Consider the following 20748-nt stretch of genomic DNA (forward strand, 5'->3'; position numbering starts at 1 on the left):
ATTAGAGAAAAAATCCAAAAGATTGCAACGCCTCCTACTCTAAGGCAATGCTCCACTTACAGGGTCTAATTTGCAGTATGCCCACCCAACACGTAACCCTTTGTTGCCTAAGATATTCATGTTTCAAGCCATAAGAGTGATCAACACTTTAATAGAAATGAGCATTTCAGGGCGCCTGGGTGGCTCAGTTGGTTGAGTGTCCAATTCTTGATCTCAGCTGAGATCTTGATCTCAGGGTTGTGAGTTCAAACCCCACATTGAGCTCCAGGCTGGGCATGAAGCCTACTTAAAAAAAAAATAAGAAATAAATTTTTAAACCTTAGGGTAACAATCATTTCATAATCTTCCCCAAACTCTCAAACAATCCTTTCTGGCCCTGGCAATTTAACCTGTCTACAGATCTCTTCCACTACGTATGAAGCCATTAACATTTTCTGAACTGGCAGAGCTATTTTTCCAGAAGTTTTTGTTATGGACACACTTTGGTTGTTTCCCAGAATTCGTGTTTTATACTGAGTTTAATAAGTAATGTCTTTCCCCTTAGGTCCTCTGAGCTCCCTGGCAAAAAACGGGCTAAAATCCAAAGAACTACCTCACTTTTGCAACCATAATGCTGAAACGATTTCTCTCCGATTCTTTCCACATATCGTGTCCCAGGGAGAGGGTGAGAGAGTAAATCATATTGCTGGATGAAAACCAGGCACTCCAAGATGAAACAGCCCTGTGTGGAAAGGAGACCACTTCCTGGGCTTCTCTGGACCCTGATGCCTCACAAGTGCCCCTGGAGGTGAAGCTGACCCCCACAAAAATGGAGGCTACAACATATTCCGGGAAACGTAACACATAAGTCATGGCAGTTTGAATTTATATTGCTTACGCCTCTTTATTGTCTTGAAATGAAAAACTGTACGTAAAAACTTTCAAAATACCAGGAGTCCATGTTTGTTGCAAAAATTTCATGCAGGGGTATGCGAAGAGCAGGAAAGCCACATTTCTAACTACCCCACTCAACCCCAGTTCCTTTCACAGAGCTAACACTGCAAAAGAGCTTGGGAAAAGCACACAACTTTCAACACCTTTTGTTGAAAGATACAAATAGTTTAACAGCATGCCATGCATTGTTAAACATTCTGCTTTTCTATTTAGTAGGTGTTCGAGAGCATTCCACGTTACTGCATTGCAGCATTAGTTTATACTTCTTAGCAACTGCATAATGCTCTGTAGCATGGATGTGCTGGGATTTAACCCGTCATCTCGATGGCTGGCTGCCAACGCCGCTGTGAGCGCCCTTTTGTGCACATCCTGTGCCGCGCGCACAGATCCGTAGAGAGGCCCACAGGTTGATGTCCCTGTACACGCTACATTTGCTTTAAAGCTCTCTCTGGGCATGTCTTCCTTTCTTCAATTTCAGTGTAATTAAACGTTGCCAGCATAATGTTTTTCTGAACGGTATCTTGAATTTATCAGAGCAGACAATAAATCCAGAGAGGACAGCATGTATACCATTGTCCACACCCTATGAATCCTCACATTTGCATCTATTCCAGGGCCTGACCCGTGGCTAACACGTGATAAATGTTGGAGAGAGAAGGAAAAGCTAACTAGATACAAGGGGCATGAAATGAAAGTGTTCATAACCCTAAGTTCCTAAAGTTAGAAATCAGGTCTTAAATTGGTTAGGGACTCAAAATTTAATTTGATCCCAACTCTTGTACCTTGTATCTAGAAGCTAGGAAATGTTTCAGCAAACTTCTTGGTTTGGGGATAGTTGTGAGATGAATGAAAATTCTTACTTTACTGTTGATGTCTTCTAAAGGAGCTGCATGAAATGAAGGGAGAAAGAAAATGTATGATTCAAGACCAAATAGTTAAGTTACAGGCATGTTTGTATTTATCCAGGGTTTACAGCATTATATTACACTCATTTTAATATAAAAATATACCAAATACACTTCACCCTCTCCCCATTCTCTAGAGACCACATCCTTTTTTTTTTTTTTTAATGTTTATTTATTTATTTTGAGACAGCATACGCTAGCAAGGAAGGGGGGAGAGAGAATTGTAAGCAGGCTCCACACTATCAGTTGTCAGCGTGGGGCCCAGTGTGGGGCTCCAACCCACGAACCACAAGATCATGACCTGAGTCAAAATCAAGAGTCGGACACTTAACTGACTGAGCCACCCAGGTGCCCCTACAGGGTCACATCCTTGATGGGCAGCTCAGTAAGCAAAGGAGGATGGCTTCATTTGGGGTTGGAGTGGAAGCATCTCCTCCAGGAAGCAGGGAATGAGGCAATTCTGTTCCGGAAGGTCCAGAGGTGACATGGCCCAGTTAGGCACTGCTGGCTTTGAACAGGAGCAGAGGTAGGGAAGGGTGAGGCTGATCCCCGGACCACTGCATATGACTGGACAGTGGTTTTGCAGTTTAGGAAACAGACAGGATAAAGTCAGAAGTAGATGACTTTTGGGGATAGAGGAAGTACAAATGAATCTGTCAATCTGCTGAAAGAAAAATGATGCCTTTGAATTTCTAAAAGAATGTTGGTATTTCACTCTTAAATCTCATAACAAAGGACCAGGTTGGTTTAGTTAGTGGTCTAACATTCATGTGTATGAATAAGCATCTGTGGATCCTTCGGTCAACAAATATTCATGGAGCACATGAGGCCTAGGCCCTGTGCACTCAGGATATTAATGAGCGGAAAGAGGGGATTGCCACGGGAGTTGACTTTTCCCAGGAGTACCATAAACAGGTCAGTAACTGTGAAGCTATCCCCGACATTCCCGTTTGTGAGACTGGCATGGGCCTTCTTCTGCCTGCTTTGGTCAATCAAGTCACTGTGTTCTCTGGTCCCCACTGACCATCCTGGGCCCACCTCCTTGCCCTAGTGCCCGGGGCTACCAGAAATAGGTAGCAACAGTTCTGTACTAAATTGGAAATGGCTAGAAAATGGGCAATCTCTTTTCTTGCCTTCTTTCAAAAAGGAAGGATTTACATCACAGCCTGCCCCTTGGGCACCCCTCGTAAACGAGACTTTTTTTAGGAAGGGGGTAGGGATAGGGCTTGTGTGCCAGCTGGCAGAGAACTCTTTGTGACCCTTCGCCCAGGGCTGGCCAAATAGCCTTTACTGTGTTAAGCAGCTTAAGTTTAGGATCAGAAAAGAATAGCAAAAACCTTCCCGCAAAACCAATAAACCAAAACAAACAAAAGAAAAAAAAAAAAACAAAAAAAAAACCCCTGGGTGACAGCAAGTTTTGGTACAACAGTATCTAACATTTTTTGGTGGGTTACAGATAACACAACACCAAGCTTACGAATATTAAAAAAAATATTCCCAAAGAGTCAAAGGAAAGTCCAAGACAAGACAACAAAGATTCCTTTTTGTTTGGGTGGTGCACTCTGTTAAGTTTTTCCTTTTGCACAGAAAAGAAGGGCTGAGATTGAAGCCATGCCGACCTTCACATAACATGCCTGGGTTTTGTCAAAGGGCAGCCTAAAACAAGAGAAAATGTTTAATTTTCTTTATTTGAAAGGAAAAATGTAAAACACCAAAGACAGTTATTTTAACAAGTTCTTCTTATGGAAATTAACAAGTTGCTAGTAATGCCACAGGGAAGAGCTAGGGATCCCTGGTGTCATTTTAGGGCTGATGTGCTTTTGGATTATGTTAGAAAGTTGATTTAGTTAAGACTAGACCAATGACCTCAGGTATATTTGACTAAACACAGCTGACAGGCAGATTATGTTGAATTAGTTCACAGATGTGAGAACCATCAATTAGAAAGAGCGCAGGGCTCAGTGTCCTTTCTTTCAAATAATAAGGACACAGAAAAACTTCGGGTTAGACTAAATTGTGAGTTCATTATGGCCTTACATAAGAGAACAGGCATCAGAGAGATGAGGTTATTCTATCCTTACTTAACCTCGTAGGTCTAAACTCACCTCAGGCCTTCCCTTCAGGTGTCTGTGCCCCAGGTTCCTTTGAACTTGGTTTTTGATGCTGTAGATGGAGGCTGTCTAGCTTCTGTATATCTTCGGTAAGACCATTTCTAAGATCCTCATTGTTTCTCAGAAATTCTTTCACTACTTCCAGTCGATTTAAGATCTGCAAGAGGAAACCACACAATGTATGGCTTAGAAAATTTTATAGCAGGCTTATAATTCTGATGAAAAACTTACTAGCTTCAAGACTGTCTCTTGCTCATGTGTCCACCAGTAGCTGGTTCTGGGGCTACACAAAGGGGTGTCTGCTTGTCTCAAGTTTTTTTTGTTGTTTTTTTTTTGCTTTTAGGGGCCAACATCCAAAATATATAAAGAACTCGTACAACTCAGGTACAACAGGTACATGAAAAGGTGCTCAACATCACTAATCATCAGGGAAATGCAAAACAAAACCACAATGAAATCTCACCATGTGCCTGTCAGAGTGGCCATCATCAAAAAGACAAGAGGTAATAGATGCTGGTGAAGATGTGGTCAAAAGGGACCCCCTGTGCGCTGCTGGTGGGAATGTAAACTGGTGTAGCCACTATGGAGAACAGTATGGAGGTTCCTCAAAAAAATTAAACAGAATTACCATGAGATCCAGCAATTCTACTTCTGGGAATATATCTGAAGGAAATGAAAACACCATGTGGAAGAGATATCTGCAGCCCCATGTTCATGAGCAGCATTATTAACAACAGCCAAGATGTGGAAACAGCCTAAGTATCCATCGATAGATGAATGGATAAAGAAGTTGTGGTACATATATATACCATGGGATATTATTCAGCCATAAAAAAAAGGAGGAAATCCTGCATTTGTGACAACGTGGATGGACCTTCAGGGCATTATGCTAAGTGAAAGAAGTCAGAGAAAGACAAATACTGTATGATTTATACGTGGAATCTTAAGAAAAAAAAAAAAAAGCCCCAAAAAGCAAACTCAAAGACCAAGAGATCAGAATTGTTGTAACCTGAAGGGGGGATGGGGTGGGGCAGAGAGGGAATGAGAGGGAGGGGATCAAAATGTAACAAACTTTAGTTATAAGATAAAAAAGTACTAGGGATGGAATGTACAACACGATGATTACAGCGAACACTGCTGTGTGATATACAGGACATTTGTTACAAGAGTAAATCCTAAGCGTTCGCATCACCAGGAAAAGTTTTTTTCTTATTTTTTGTTTGTATCTGTATGAGCAGATGGATATTAACTAAACTTACCGTGGTAACCATTTTACAGTATATGTAGGTCAAATCATCATGCTGTATGCCTTAAGCTGCATGTCAATTACATCTCATAAAAATGGGGAAAAAATTTTTAACTCTTTTTGCTTTAAAACTTCCTGCATTTGAAAAAAAAAAAAAACTTCCTGCATTTGTAAGAAAGGGCTATATATCTGTCTCTATCTCTATATGTGTATGTACACACACACACACACACACACACACGGGCACACATGTATGCACACATATATATGTATACTGTAATATTAAAACAAAATGATGCCCTTTCATTTGGAATTTATAGCTGCACATTTATTACTATTGAATATGTGTATATTAAATACTTATAAAATATATGTATGTTTAATAGTAATAAATGTACATGTACAGAATTCAAAATGAACACAGGGGAACAAGGTAAAAAGTCAGTCTTCTTCCCCACCCTGTCCCCAGTCACCCAGCTCCTATCTTCAGAGGGGACCACAACAAAGTTTCTTGTGTTTCTTCCAGAGACTTACATGTGAGCACACATATATACATGTATACATACACATTTAAAAGTTTTTTCACAATAACTATGACTGACACACATTTTAAAAAACACAAATGGCAGCATACTAGACGCTGTCCCTCAACCGAGTTTTTTTTCTGTGGCAGATTAGAAAGAGTGGCCTCATTATTTTTTTTAATGACTATATAGTATTTGAGTTATGGATGCTTCACATTTTAACATGTTATTTCAAGTCTTCTGTTAGGAGCAATAATGCTGGAGTAACTAACCTGGTACACGTGTCATTTTGCACAAGTGACCGGCTATTTGTAGGATCTGTTTTTAGAAGTGGAACGTGGTGTTAGTTTTCTCTTTTACTGTTAATAGATTTTGCCCAAACTACCATGTATAGAGGTTACTATGCTGATTCAAACTCCCACCAATAATGCATACTTCCCAACGCTTAAACTAATACAAGTACTCTCAGAATAGTACAATGGAAGTGTTTTCACTGGGCTTATCCTCAGGATCCCCTAACCGGTCACTTTGCTTAAATGAGAGCCACTCATATTTGGGGGGCATGGTGAATTTTTTTAATGGGGGGATCCTGAACTCCAAGCTAAGTCAAGATGACTTAAATCTGATGAAGAAAAGCAATGGAGTACCTTACTCCTAGCAGAGTGGTGGTTCTTAAACTTTACAGAGAATTCATAATTGATTCTGATGCAGTAGATGTGGGGCATAAGCTAAGCACGCACTCAGGTTATTGTGATGTAGGCACATGAAACAGCCAGATGCTAGATGATGGTGGGATGGGAGGGAGGGAGAAGACTGGCTGTGGCTTGTGGCTAGGACGAACAGGGATCCGGGAGGGCCAGCGAGGAGCTAAAGACTGCCAGAGATCTCCAGACACGTTAGTTAAGTAGAGGGGAACAGGCTGTTTATTACACAGCTGGAAGCAAGTCTACTGCTCCTCAAAGTTACCTGGGCTTTAAATAATAAATCTGGAAACCATAAAAATGTGAAAGATCACACTGACGACATTACCCCCAGCACACGTTGGTAACTGTGGATACTGCACTGTTAGCGCTTATGCCTGTGCTTGGTACTGGGTTCCCATCAGATGCCCATGACACTGCTGGCTGGGTCTGCGAACTGCACACACTCCAAGATGGAGTGGGGGCCTTCCTCCCCCTCTCCAGAGACCTTCTCATTGGATGACTTGGGCACTGTGATCCTTTTGCTGTGACCTCTTGATCCTCTGTGCCCTTGAAATGTGCTTAAGAGGGGTGATTATTTTAGTTTGGTGGGGTGGTGGGGGCGGTGCAGAGACACAGTCAAAAAATTTTTTAAATTAAGAATAGGGAAGACTTCTGCACGTTTATATGTAAAGGGAGAAGAGGAAATAGAGATGGAAAAGCTGAAAGTACTAGAAAAATCACGGAATGTAGTCAGACAGACTTGGATTTTGAAGCCCAGCTTTACCACTTAACCAGCTGTGTAAGTTTGGGTAAGACACTTGACCTCTCTGAGCTCACTTCCACATATGCCAATGAAAGATGAGGCTACCAACACCACCTAGGATTCTGGTGAGCACTAGAAATAATCTACTCTGGGGCGCCTGGGTGGCTCAGTTGGTTAAGCATCCAACAGCGGCTCAGGTCATGATCTCGAGGTTCATGGGTTCAAGCCCCGCGTCAGGCGCTGTGCTGACAGCTCAGAGCCTGGAGCTTGCTTCGGATTCTGTGTCTCCCTCTCTCTCTGCCCCTCCCCTGCTCATGCTCTGTGTCTCTCAAAAATAAACAAGCATTAAATATAATTTTTTTTAATAAAAAAAGAAATAATCTACTCCAAGAACTTAGCATTGTGTCTGGTACATTCATTCCACAAATACTTATCAAGAGCCAGTCTACTATGTGCCATGTGCTGCTCTAGGCAAAACATGCTTAGCATCCCCATTCTTCTGCTTAATCCCAAACCCTTGGACTTGTCTTTGACGTCTCTACATGCCCCCATGTGCGCACCTTCTCACCATACCATGTCTACACTTCTGTCCTGGTCTGAACCCGGTAAGTGCAGGAGCCTCCTTGTGTGTCTCCCTGCTCCTGTCCCACAGCGGCCATCGCAGGAGTAAGAGCCTACATCCTTCTGATGGCTCATGGGCCAATATGACCTGCTTTCTTTGCCTTACTTTCTCTTACCTCCTCACACGCTTTTCTTTCTCTATCCGCACCCCAGCCATCCTGCTCACATTGCTGTGCCCCCTGCCTGAAGGCTCTCCCTGCACATGTGCACATGGCTAATCCTCACCTTTTCCAGGGGGCCAACCTGACCACCCGGTTGCAACCTGATACTTGTCCCCACTCTGCTACTCCTCGTCCCCCATTCTGTGCTTGACACAGTACTTCTTCTAAAGCTGAGAAGCGCCGTTTGCTTACTACATTGACTCTTTACTGTCTCCCCCTACGGGGATCTTTGTTTTGGTCACTGATGCACACCAAGCTTCTAGAACTGTGTCTGGCACATAGTAGGTACATGCTCTGTAAGTATTTTCTGGAATATAATAAATGAAGGGTCATTTCAATCCTTTTTCTGACTGAGTCAGGTACATCTGTCACTGCCCCTTCTGCTTATGTCTCCCCAGGGGTCTCTGTGGAGATGGTCTCTTCACCAGGGTTTAAGATATCAGGAATGGTTTTAAAGAATGCACAAATTCCTTACATGTTTTTTAACCACTTACTGCGCTTGACATGCTTTAGCTGAATTAAAAAAAATTTTTTTTTTTTTTAACATTTATTCATTTTTGAGAGAGGGAGGGAGAGGGGCAGAGACAGGGACACAGAGGATCTGAAGCAGGCTCCGTGCTGTGAGCGCAGAGCCTGATGTGGGGCTCAAACCCATGAACCGCGAGATCATGACCTCAGCTGAAACTAACAGTCAGCCGCAGCTGATGACATTTTCAATTCACTGCCATTTGGCTTAGCAAATCTTCAGACTTTGGAGGCTCACCCTAAAGAATGTGGATAATCATGTATGGTGTGGAACTTTCAAAAGAGATCAGTTCCACGCATCATGGAAAGCCAACCTTCAAATTCTTTCAGATAATGTGCCAATCAATCCTAACTTACATTTTGATCAATTGAAATATCAAGAGAAATGCCATGGTCTACTGAATAGAAAGCAGGAAAAATGCAAATTTATCAATTCTATATAGAGGCTTTGGGATGCAGAGAACAGGCCACCCAACCCCAGTTTCCTCTCTGTAAAGCAGAGGTAATGAGGGTTCAGAATTGACAGCTGCCAGCACCTCAGCGATACGAGATCTGCAGTGCCGCATGTGGAAAGGCACAGGACCAGAGGAGGGAGACCCCTGCGCCAACCCTCACACTCTTCTGTTCCTGCCTGCTCCTTGGGGTTGCTGCCTGGCATGTAAAGCAGGGGATATGGTGACCGCCAGGTTCCCTTCCAGCTTCTAAATTACACAGACTCCTGGCTTGAGCGTGCTCCTGTACAGATGCATTTTGCTGTGTGTTACACAGACAGAAAAAAAAAAAAAGAACCACAGGTCCCTCAAGAGAGAAGACAGAGCTAGTGACCACTCAAGGGGCTTGAGTCTGACCCCTCCTCTCCAACCCCATTGTTGTCTTGTTCTGTTCTACACTGCTTCTAACAAAAGCAGCAGAAAGAAAATTGGGGCTGGTTCTAATGGTATTTTATTTTTTTTTTTTATATTTATTTATTTTGAGACAGAGAGAGAGAGAGAGAGAGAGAGGGCAAGCACACAAATGGGGGAGGAACAGAGAGAGATGATGGAGAGAGAGAATCCCAAGGAGGCTCCAAACTGTCAGTGCAGAGCCCAACACAGGGCTCGATCCCACGAACCTTGAGATCATGACCTGAACCGAAATTGAGAGTTGGATGCTGAACCAACTGAGCCACCCAGATGCCCCTGGTTCTAATGGTATTTTAAAATAAAGTAAGGTAAAACACCCGGGTTTAGAAAATACAAGACTTAACTGTCCTCTTCATCATTGTAAACACCTATGCTGTGCTGGGGTGGGAGCATCCAGAAACCAGTGGTACCTGGTCCCGCTGCTAAATTAGAAGCTCACCAGGCTGAATGAATCATCTAGGTCAAGGTCAGAATGATTAACATATGCATATGGACCAGTAAGGAGCACGGCTTAATGAACAAAATACTTTATAGTAAATAAACACTCTGTGTTTAAAGAGGCAACCAGCAAAACTACTTTGCTTGGATATGGTACAATGGAGAGGAAAAATGATTTGTCCAAGATTTCCTGGTGATGTAAAATTCCAATCCAGCAAGTACTGGAATACGTCTGAATTTTACCAGAACACTGCTTTTTTATACCTTGCATGTAACAAAGGGGATTCATTTCTCCTGTATTCCCTATCAGGACTTACGGCCATCATTAGCCTGCAGGGGCCTAAGCTGGAAACCTTGTTGATCCTTTGACCCCCTCCTTCCCCACCTCCTTCCAGCCCCATGCCACACTCCAAGTAATATAAGCATCCACTAAGAGCCATCAGCTCTACCCAAGCAATGCCTCCAGAATGCGGCCCCTCCACCGCACCTCTCGTTTCTGTCCTTTCTCCAACCTCGCATGGCTGTGACACCATCCTGCAAGTCTCCAACCTCCAACTACCATGAGTTAACTTTCTAAAAGCCATACTGGATCCATTTGATTAACTCTTTCTGGCCTAAAAACACCCATTGGCTCCCTACTGCTTTTTAGGAATAAGGTCCAAGCCCCTTGGAAAAGCACAACAAACCTTTCAAAATACGGCTTCAAGCTACCTGACTGCCCTCGCATCTGACCACATCTTCTATGCTGGCCTTACCACTGCTCAGGCCCAAGTTATTCTTCTATACCTCTGCAAGTGCTGTTCCTCCTGCCAAGAACACCCTTCCACTCATGCCAGTTTCCAAACTCTTACGTGATCCTCCTAGTCCTGGCTCAACAGCATCTTCTCAGCAAAGTCTTTTTTTGCAATCCCCTCTCGACTTGCAGAGAATCCCCAGAGCCTTTTGTTCAGAAACCTGTTGGAGCCCTTACCGTGTTGTGCCACTCTGTGCACACATTAGGCACTCAGATATCTGCTGATCGAGGGAAAATATTTGTTTAAAGGTAGTGTTAGTCTGTGTCAAAAGAACATGCATTTCTGGAAATGATCGGACTTATAAATCAGAAACATAACTGGCAATATGTTGAAACAAGCTACTCTTCCTCCCTGGTGCCTTTCTTTGGTCTACTCGCACAGAGAATAGAATACTTTTTTTTTTTTACCTCTTCAGGCAACACGTCTTGTTCTTGTGCTTGAAGATAGATCTCTTGAAGTTTCTCCTTTAGTAATTCCATTTCTATTTCATTTACTTGGCTCTCACTCAGGTAAACTCCTGTTTCATATTCACATCCATCTAGCTGATCTTCTGCAGGGATGTGAACAGCCCAGTCAGATATCAACAGCTGTTTGAATCATCGAACAAATATATGAATAATGGAATGGAAAAGATGTTTCACTGGATTGCTCAAAGAATTTATAACTAAACCTCTTTGACTGTATCCATTTTAGTAATATCTTGTGACCACAGAAAAGCTTCTTAAGCCCAGCACAATTCTGCATTTCGTATCAACATTTTCCCCCCTGTTTACATTCTAAAATTTCATTTAAATCCAACAAACTTCAAATTCTAAATGAGTGACTGGAGTTGCTTTTTTCCCTTAGTTTTTTTTTTTTTTTTAATGTTCATTTATTTATTTTGAGAGAGAGAGAGAGAGACTGTGCATGCACGGGGGAGGGGCAGAGACAATCCCAAGCAGGCTCCACGGTATAGCATGGAGCCTGACGTGGGGTTCGATGCCACCAACCTCAAGATCATGACCTGTGTGGAAATCAAGAGTCAGACACTTAAACCAACTTAGCCACCCAGGCGCCCCTCTCCTTAGTTCTTTATGCCAGAACTGTTAAATCTGATTTTTACCTGTTCTATTGTGGCGTAGGCTGCCACAATCTCTGGAATATTCTTGAATTCATTCAGAAAATTTTGGATCTTCATCTGAAAATCTCGAAGCCACAGAGAAGACACTTTCATCTCTGAAGAATGCATGATCTCATTACGACATCTAATCACCTACAGAAAGGCAAAAAAAGATAGAAGGTTTCAAAGTCAAATGACGGGGTAAATGGAAATTCTGGACTTCCCAAGAAAAACTGCAGAAAGGCTTTGTTAATTATGAAATCCACAAGGCTTCAGGGGGATGTTTGACCGCCTGCTACTTGGAGTAACGAGTGAGAAATACAAACAGGCCTACAACTATTGTCGGCTCTTGAAATCTTGTGACTGGCTGGTTATCTCTTACACAACCTCCCAAATCTCTAAACTTAAAACCACCTGCCAGGGGTGCCTGGGTGGCTCAGTCACTTGAGCAGCCGACTTGGGCTCAGGTTGTGATCTCATGGTTTGTGAGTTCAAGGCCCACATGTGGCTCACTGCTGTCAGCACAGAGCCCACTTCGGATCCTGTCTCCCTCTCTCTCTGCCCTTCTCCTGCTCTCGTTCTCTCTCAAAAACAAACAAATAACAACAACAACAACAAAAGACCACTCTTATCAAAAACAAACAAACAAACAAACAAAAAAAACCACCTGCCAAAGAGCAAGAGAATTGGTTACTGGCTCTACGTATACCCAAAGGCTGAAGCAGACAATGCAAAACTCTTAAATATTGTTGGAGCTCCAGGAAGGTGGGCGAAGGGGGTGTTTTGATGTGGCAAGTCTGATGAAAACAAAATCAACTTTTGCCTATATTGTATAACAAATGCTTCTGTCTCATTGTGTATTAGTATACAATTCACATAAAGTCTTCCACATTCTTAGCTAAAAGATATGAAGAGGTCGACTTTGTACTGTGACAGTTTTTGTCTGCTGATATTATGAAAGATTCTCAGTTCTTCCAGCTGCTAGCATGCCAGCAAAATACACGTGCATTTTCTCTATATGTTATATATAATCCAGGTACGTTGTATACTCTTTTCGACAACCCTCAGACTAATCAATGTGCGAGAGCTGTTCTCTGGTGAAACAGAAAGTCTAAATCCCCCAGAGGAAATCTGACAAGCATAGTGATCTATTCGGAGACTGCTTGTCTGTTAGGGTTAGCCAAAGAGATTCAGAAGGGCAGGATTCAAATGCTGGCACATGACCGACAGAGTGATGTACTCCTCTCTATTTTTTATTTTTTAAACGTTTTATTTTTTTAAGTAATCTTTACACCCAACGTGTGGCTCGAATCTACAACCTCGAGATCAAGAGTCACATGCTCCACCAAGTGAGCCGGCCAGGCGCCCCTATTTTTTTTTTAATATGGAAAATTACCTGACTTCTGTTTATGGCAGACCAGGGGAGAGAAATTGGTGGCTCATCTATTTTAGCAGTGAACAGAAGATCAAGGTGTTGGGAAACTTCAGTGAGGGAGAACTCAGGGGCCAGTCTCCTACCTGCGTTCTCATAGGGGTTCTTGGACACACAGAAGGTGCATGCGACGTGGGCCCCACTAGCCCACTTAGTGTTGCCAACCTTGAGCCAAAGTCTAACTTTCCCTGCACGACACTGTTCTGGGGAGAGACCGTCTGCTACATGAGTGTGCGCACGGCTGCTTGAGCACCACAGGGTGTCTTTCTCAGCTGCCCTTCACAGCACCGACCCGACTGACTCTCACTGGATGATTTTATTTTTATTATTATTTTTTAATGTTTATTTATTTTTGAGTGAGAGAGGGAGAAAGAATGAGTGGGGAAGGGGCAGAGAGAGGGGGGGATAGAGCATCTGAAGCAGGCTCCAGGATCTGGCCTGTCAGCATCTGAGCATGATGTGGGGCTCAAACCCACAAACTGTGAGATCATGACCTGAGCCGAAGTTGGACGCTTAACCAACTGAGCCACCCAGGGGCCCCTCACTGGATGGTTTTACATGTGACAGCTCTTACCTCTGTGACTTTCTTTCGATCAATCATGAAGTGATCACAGGAGTTGATGAGGCTTAAAAGGGCAACGGCATCACATTCCTCAGGGCCTGTTTTGTCTGCCAGTCCTCGGGGCATGAAGGCCTAGAGTAGGGGAGGCACAAGGGACACCTGAGTCTCCTCCAACCCTAGGAACCGGTGGGCAAATGTTACTTGCCTGTTTCCCAAATGCTGATTGGAATGTTCTTACTGCGGTTTCAAGGTAGAGCCTTGTGAGTCCAAAACACAGGTTGGGAAAGAATGTCAGAGCTAAGGCTTGGCCAAGTGTGATAACCGAAGGGTTGCTCTATCCATCCCTCTGCTATCAGAAATACTTCAACACTTGGCATAACTGTCCTTTCCTAATGGTGGACAAGCAGGAAGCATAGGTAGAAAGCAGTCCTTTTATCCCCCCTCTTTTCCTTCCTGAGGTTTCAGTGGCTGAATTGTTAAAGAAGACTTAAAATTTAAAAGTGATAGTTACTCCCAAGTGAGCCTGGGCTTTGGAGTGTGATAGAGCCAGGTTCACATCCCACCTCAGTCACCTGCCAACTTGGGTGACCCTGGGCGAGTTACTTACCCTCAGAGTCCTCATTGGTTAGTAGGGGATAACTGTCCTCGTCTACTTCGAAGGATGTTGTGAGAATTACATGAGTTAATGCAGGTGAAGGACGGTGTCCGGCACACGGTAAACCAACAGGTCATAAATGTTGGCAATTACCGTGCTGATAGTGCAACGTGAGCATGACCTACCTAGGAGTTGCAGATGGGATCCTAGGGTTTGAGATACTAGATATATCAGAAGGGCCTCGTTCTAGTGTGATCTTGCCTTCTGTAGGATTTTATGGCACAGACCCCCAAAATGGTGTCACAGCAAGGCTTGGGCATATTTCTCTCCTGCAACAGTTCCAAATTTACATCTGAATGCAATAATTTTACCAAGCTCAGCAGCTCAAGAGTACATTCCTGCCAAGGAACTAGAAACGATGACATAAGCAAAATTACTTGCAATAAGAACTCTAAATAGAGAGACCTATTTTCCTAAAAACAGACACATTTCAGTAGGCAGGCAACCACATTTCCTATAGTGCTGCTCGTAACGGTATTACAGAAAGGGCTTGTGGTCGGTGCCAACACACCCCAAGGAGAGTCATGGCTATGTTCCTGATGGTGGTGGAATCCTCCACTGGAGCCTCACACAATTAAGAACTTTGGGGGACGCCTGGCTGGCTCAGTCAGTTAAGCATCGGACTTTGGCTCAGGTCACGATCTCACCGTTTGTGCGTTCGAGCCCCGTGTGCTATGTTGAAAGCTCAGAGCCTGGAGCCTGCTTCAGATTCTGTTTCTCCCCCCCCCCCCCCTTCTCTCTGCCCCTCCGCTCATGCTCGCTCTCTCTCTCTCTCAAAAATGAATAAACATTAAAAAAAAAGATACAGTAGCCAGTACCACTGTCTTTTCATGTCTTAACAGCCACTGACTTGCTGATCCTCTGAAAGTCTATAGTGGATGCTACAATGTTTACAAAGAAGTTAACTTATCACAGCCAAAGCAGGGCAGTAAAACTGGAAAAAAAAAACCCAAAAAACCCACCACCATCATCAACAAAAAACACTTCAGCTCCCGCTGGGAGGATAATCCCAAAGTTAAGAAGGGATCTTAGGTGCCTCAAAACCAGGCACAGTTTTTCTTTTCTATTACAAGGAACGTCCCATCTGGCATTTTCTTGCCAGTATAAAACTGTCTTTCCCATGTTAACGTTTTATTCTAGGACTTATTCCCTTTCTTCAGAACTAGAAGCCGACAGCGAGGCTTTGCTGCCTCCTTGCCACTGAAAGGAGTTTCTTAAAATGGTGTTGCATGCCACCGTGTTCCAGATGTCAAAGGCACGTGGTGGGAAACACCTGTTACTTGCCTCTCACTATCCTCTACTGCGTGTTCAGTGAGTAGGGGGAGATGAAGTTGGAGAAACAAACAGGGGCCAGATCGTGCTGGGCTTTACTGGCTCTGGAAAGGGGTTTGGAGTTTATTCGAAGGATACCAGGAAGCCACGTGAGGGTTTTAGGCAAGGGAAGAAAATGAGCCAATTTACCCCTGAACACCACACATCCTGCAGTGTGGAGAACGGACCAGAGGTGACCACACATGACCAGAGCAGCAGAGGTGACTGGGATGGAGGCTGCAGCCAGAGGCCAGGCAGGAGAGGTGAGAGTTGTGACGTGGAGATGGAGAGAAGCATCCACAACTATTGTGCAGGTGTAAACAAGGGGGTGGAGAGGGAGAGATGAATCGAGGGTGGTTGTAGGTAGTTGCTGCTGGAGTGTGGCCATGGGTTTGGTGGCGGGGGTGGGGGGTGGTGGTGGTAGAGATGAAGAGTCCTGCTCGAGGAGTAAATACAAAGTCCCCAGGAGGGAATAAGGAGAGGGGTCGAGCACGCACTTGCATATGGGAAGGGCCAGGGGTACGAAATGGGGAGCCATTAGCATAAGGGTAGTCTTTAATGGTGAACTCCATGGCCGGAGCGATATCACCAGAAGAGAAGAGGTGGACAGAAGAGGCCTGAGAAATGTCCACCGAGGACCAGGAGGAGGCTGAGGAGGAGGAAGAGCCAGAGAGAGAGGAGGAAACCTGTGGGGGAGAATGATGTCACAGAGCCACAACTGTTTCAAGAGTGGCCAGGAGAGCCAAATGTCTGAGAGGTAAGAAAGATGAGGCTGCAGAACTGGAGGTCAAGTGTGCCGACAAAATAGATGCAGTGTGCTGGGAGGGGCAGAAGCCACGGTGGAATGGGTTGAGGAGTGACCGGGAGCTGAGGGAAAGACAACAGGTATAAAACCCTTTCTGAGACGCTCTGCTGGGCATGCACATGGGAGGCAGGCAGAGAGATGGGGAGAGTGCTAGAGGGAATGGCTCAAGGGAAGCATTTCTTTCTTTTAAAATTTTATTTTCCCAAATATCTATTCAAGCTTTTTTTTTTTAAATGGCTTTATTGAGATATAATCCACATACCATACAGTTCACCAGTTCAAGGCATACAGTTCTTTCCAACAATGTGAATGGATCTTGAGGGCCTTATGCTGAGTGAAATAAGTCAGAGAAAGACAAATATTGTGTGATCCCACTTCTATGTGGAATCTAAACCAAACCAAAGCAAAAACCCAAGCTCAGCGATCCAGAGAACAGATCGGTGGTTTTCAGAGGTGGGGGGTGGGAACGGGCAATATAGGTGAAGGGGGTCGAAGGGAACTGACTTCCAGTTATAAAATACATAGGTCCTGGGGATGTATTGTACTGCATGGTGCCTGTAGTTAATAATACTGTGTTGTATTTGAAAGTAGCTGAAACAGCAGATCTTAGAAGTTCTCATCACAAGAAAATAAACTTTTTGTAACTATGTATGGTGATGTGGCCAATCACTCGATACTCCTATCAAACCCTTCTGTTGCACATCTAAAACTGATACAATGTCATATGTCAGTTACACCGCGATACAAAAATGTACAGTCCAGCGGTTTTTGGTATATTCACATGGTTGTGCAACCATCACCAGTTCGTTTTAGAACATTTTCATCACCCCAAAGAGAAGCCCTCTACCTCCATTCACTATCACTTCCCTCTTACCCCCAGGCCTTGGCAACCACTAACCTTTTATCTCTACATATCTGCCCATTCTGGACGTTTCATATAATATATGCCTGGCTTCTTTCACTTGGCATAATGTTCTCAAGGTTCAACCAACTTCATTCCTTTTATGGCTAAATAACACCTCATTATATGGACAGGCCACATTTTGCTTATCCATTCATCAGCTGATGGACATTTGTGTTGTTTCCACATTTCGGCTATCGTGAATAGTGCTGCTAGGAACACTCACACACAAATGTGTGTGGTTTTTGTGTGGACGTATATTTCTAAATTCATTCAGTATAAACCTAGAAGTGGAATTGCTAGGTCATGTGGTAACCCTATGTTTAATCTTTTCTTTCTTTTTCAAAAAAAAATTAAATAAACTGAGGCAACGTTAAAGCTATTTGTATGGTGATGGGACTAAGCTGACAGGGAGAAAGAGTGGATACTTGAAGACTGAAGGTCTGTGGGTAGGTGGGAGGGAACGTGGTCTGACACACAAGTGGAGAGCCCAGGCGGTAAGAGATGCCCTTCCAACTCTAGCAGAAGGAATACGGTGCACATGGAGATAGGCTGGTAGGTCTGGCAAAAAGATGCAGAAGCATGTATCTGAGGGCATGCATCAACTCCAGGAAAAAAGTCAGCAGCTGGGGGTAAGGGTGGAGGAGTGGAAGCTTACAGAAGGAAAGGCAGCAACAGCTGTCTCCAGAAACAGGAGCCCTATACACAGGCGAGGCCAGAGCAATGGGACTCGTGATCAAGAACTAAAAGTGATACCAGTCAGCTAACCTTGGGGTGCCTGGGTGGCTCAATGGGTTAAGCGTCTGACTTCTGATTTCTGTTCAGGTCATGATCTCATGGTTTGTGAGTTTGAGCCCTCTGCCCTTCTCACATGCTCTTTCTCTCAAACTAAATAAATAAACTCAAAAAAAAAAAAAAAAAAAAGAAAGAAAAAAAAAACCCTGGGTGGCTCAGTTGGTTAAGGGTCTGACTTCCACTCAGGTCATGATCTTGCATTGACTTTGGACCCCGTGTTGAGCTCTGTGCTGACAGCTTGGAGCCTGGAGCCCACTTCGGATTCTGTGTCTCCTTCTCTCTGTCCCTCCCTCGTTCACACTCTTTCTCTCGGTTTCTGAAAGAAAGAAAAGAAAAGGAAAGAAAGAAAAGGAAAGAAAGAAAGAACGAAAGAACGAAAGAACGAAAGAACGAAAGAAAGAAAGAAAGAAACCAGTCAGCTCCCTCAAGAGATTCTTCCCCTGAGCACAAACAGATTATAGTGTTATCAGGGTTGGGGGTGGGTCATGCAAGTTCAGAGAGGAGAAAAGAGGAGGGTGTGGCTGGGAAGAGAATATAAATACTCTGGTAGGACTGGAAGGTCTTTTGATGACAGCAACAGAAAGGGGCATGAACAGGTGGCAAGGGCTTCAAGAGGATGCCAAGGGTATGAAAGCAGCAACAAAGACCAAACAGGTAAGGGACAGTCACAGTCAAGGGTAGAATTTTGGGTTTCTTTCTTTTCTGGGTAAAAGTTGGCAAGTCTATGGTGGCAACAACAACAACAACAAAAAAATAGGGAAGAGGGTGTAGATGTGGTGGGTTTATGGGTCCACGATAGCCACCAGCCTGGTGGCCACTGATCAAGTCCAACTTCCTCATTTTTGAGGTTAGGGTACAGAGGCTGGGCTACTGTCACACAGCAGCAGCTGAAATGGGACTCTGATCCCTGCTTTCACGGCACCAAGCTTGTGCCTGGCTGCTAATTAGTATGCAGATTGACTGACTGCAAAAGTTAATTTGTGTTAGGAAGTGACTTTGCCCCTCCCCACTCCCTACAGGGCTTCTAGCAAACATCAAAAAGTTCTTAAAAATTCCCCAATTGTCTCAGCTAGTAAGTCATAGTGCAAAGATCTGAAAACAGGCCTAATAGTCTTCTATCTGGCTGCACACTTCACCGCGACCTCCTCAAAGTTTTACTCCTTAGCTGGGCCTGTGCTCATGATGCTCACTCTACATCTGGTGTCACCGGCATCTCTTGTCGAAATTTTCCTTATAGCAGGTAGCAAACTCAACTGCCTTGTTAGCAGAAAAGTAGAAGAAAGCTTCTACTTCCCTAACCTAGGTTAGATCCAGTACAACAGCCCTGAACCTCGTAAACACTAGACCCTATATCAAACACCCTTTCCTCTCTCCCGCATCTGTTTATGAGGCTCTGGGCTTCAAGTGACCAGTTACCTGGTGGGTCACCTCCTATCCTCCCGAGCAGGTGCTTACCTTGGCCACCTCCCAGGCGTCGACGGGCCACCGGCCCGGTCGGCAGTTTCCCCAGTGGACGTCTCCATTCCTGTTGGTGTGGTGTTTCAAAATCTCCTGTTTCCACTCTGCGCATACCTGACACTGAGGCTGAAACTACAGGGGGCGGCGGTGAGAAGGGGTCCCGGGCGGAGGGGTGCTGTTTTGGGCAAGTGAACGAGGAGCGTTGCGGTCGGCCCCGCCCCAGGGAGGGCTCGGGACACCGCGCTCGGGGACCAGGACAGGGGATAGGGTGCGGTGGTCAAGGTCCCCGGCCCTGGCCTCACCTGGCGAGCGCGCGGGCTGCACCGAGAGCCGCTGCAGCAGGTGGCGCGGGGGCCCAGGTTGGGGGCGGCGGCGAGCAGGCCGCGGTGGAAGGCGACCACCTCGCGGGCGACGAAACCCTGCAGACAGCCGCGCAGCAGCAGCAGGCAGTGGCCCGCCTTCACCCAGTTCTTGTACTCGGCGCAGTTGAGGCGCGCTGCCAGCTCAGACAGCACCATGTCCCGCTCGAGCCCAGGAGGCAGCGGGGCGAGGGGCGGGGCAGGCGGCAGTGCGCAGGCGCGGAAGCCTGGGAAGACGCCGTCGCCGGCGGCTGCGCAGTGGGCGGCGGCTGCGCAGTCGGCCTGGCCCCGCCTGGAGGCAGGCCCCACGAGCACGGCGAAGGGAGGGTGTTGAGCTCCTCGCGCAGCCTCCTTGATCCCTGGGCGGAGCCTTCTGGCTTAACCGGTACCTGCACCACCCCAGCGTTAGGGGACCGCAGACGCCTAATTCCTTTATCAAGTGCTTGCCCAGAGAGCCTGTACCTGAAACTCTTCCGCCCTCTAGTCTATTTCCCCAAACTGAAACCCTGCCAGTCCCCGATTCGACTCCCCCCTCCTGGTGTCCGTGCCTCTTTTATTGTAGAGATGTGTAAGGTGCTCAAGGTACACATCTTGAATTACAGATGTTCCTTGCATTATGCAATTCTGTGAAGTTTATTTAGTTCCTAAGCCCACACATTGGCTGTGGCAAATAAAGGCATTAGTGCGGAGTGACCACCGGCTGCCTGTACCACGCATCTACCATGCTCCTGCAGTGTGCCAAGGTGACACAAAGTTCAAAAACAT

At 45.1% G+C, this 20748-nt stretch overlaps 1 protein-coding gene and 1 long non-coding RNA gene across 2 annotated transcripts in view; one reads left to right on the forward strand and one right to left on the reverse strand.

The window, feature by feature from the left end:
- Positions 1 to 1986: 1986 nt before the first annotated feature.
- CXHXorf38 (chromosome X CXorf38 homolog) lies at positions 1987 to 20195 on the reverse strand. The gene is made up of 7 exons (XM_027054129.2): positions 19927 to 20195; positions 19622 to 19756; positions 13712 to 13831; positions 11709 to 11858; positions 11014 to 11193; positions 3944 to 4106; positions 1987 to 3494 (listed from the first exon to the last, which is right to left on the reverse strand). Exons 1-6 carry the CDS (start codon positions 20140 to 20142, stop codon positions 3945 to 3947), a joined length of 963 nt encoding a protein of 320 aa, XP_026909930.1. The 5' UTR covers positions 20143 to 20195; the 3' UTR covers positions 1987 to 3494; position 3944.
- Positions 18670 to 20748, forward strand: part of LOC113597587 (uncharacterized) — a 58772-nt gene continuing 56693 nt past the window's right edge. Inside the window, exon 1 of the long non-coding RNA XR_003418368.2 lies at positions 18670 to 18820. This is a non-coding gene — a long non-coding RNA (uncharacterized LOC113597587). The remainder of the gene's footprint in view (positions 18821 to 20748) is intronic.

This window comes from Acinonyx jubatus, chromosome X (assembly GCF_027475565.1).
Source record: "Acinonyx jubatus isolate Ajub_Pintada_27869175 chromosome X, VMU_Ajub_asm_v1.0, whole genome shotgun sequence".
Classification (NCBI taxonomy): Eukaryota; Metazoa; Chordata; class Mammalia; order Carnivora; family Felidae; genus Acinonyx; species Acinonyx jubatus.

Bases quoted from the DNA above. Each gene is read 5' to 3' on its own strand.
- CXHXorf38 (XM_027054129.2), bottom strand. From the start codon at position 20,142: ATGGTGCTGTCTGAGCTGGCAGCGCGCCTCAACTGCGCCGAGTACAAG. The intron at 11,859-13,711 runs GTAAGAGCTGTC...GCCTTTCTGTAG, and splicing joins ATCGAAAGAAAGTCACAGAG to GTGATTAGATGTCGTAATGA. The intron at 4,107-11,013 runs GTAAAAAAAAAA...TTCCTCTTGCAG, and splicing joins AAGACGTGTTGCCTGAAGAG to ATCTTAAATCGACTGGAAGT.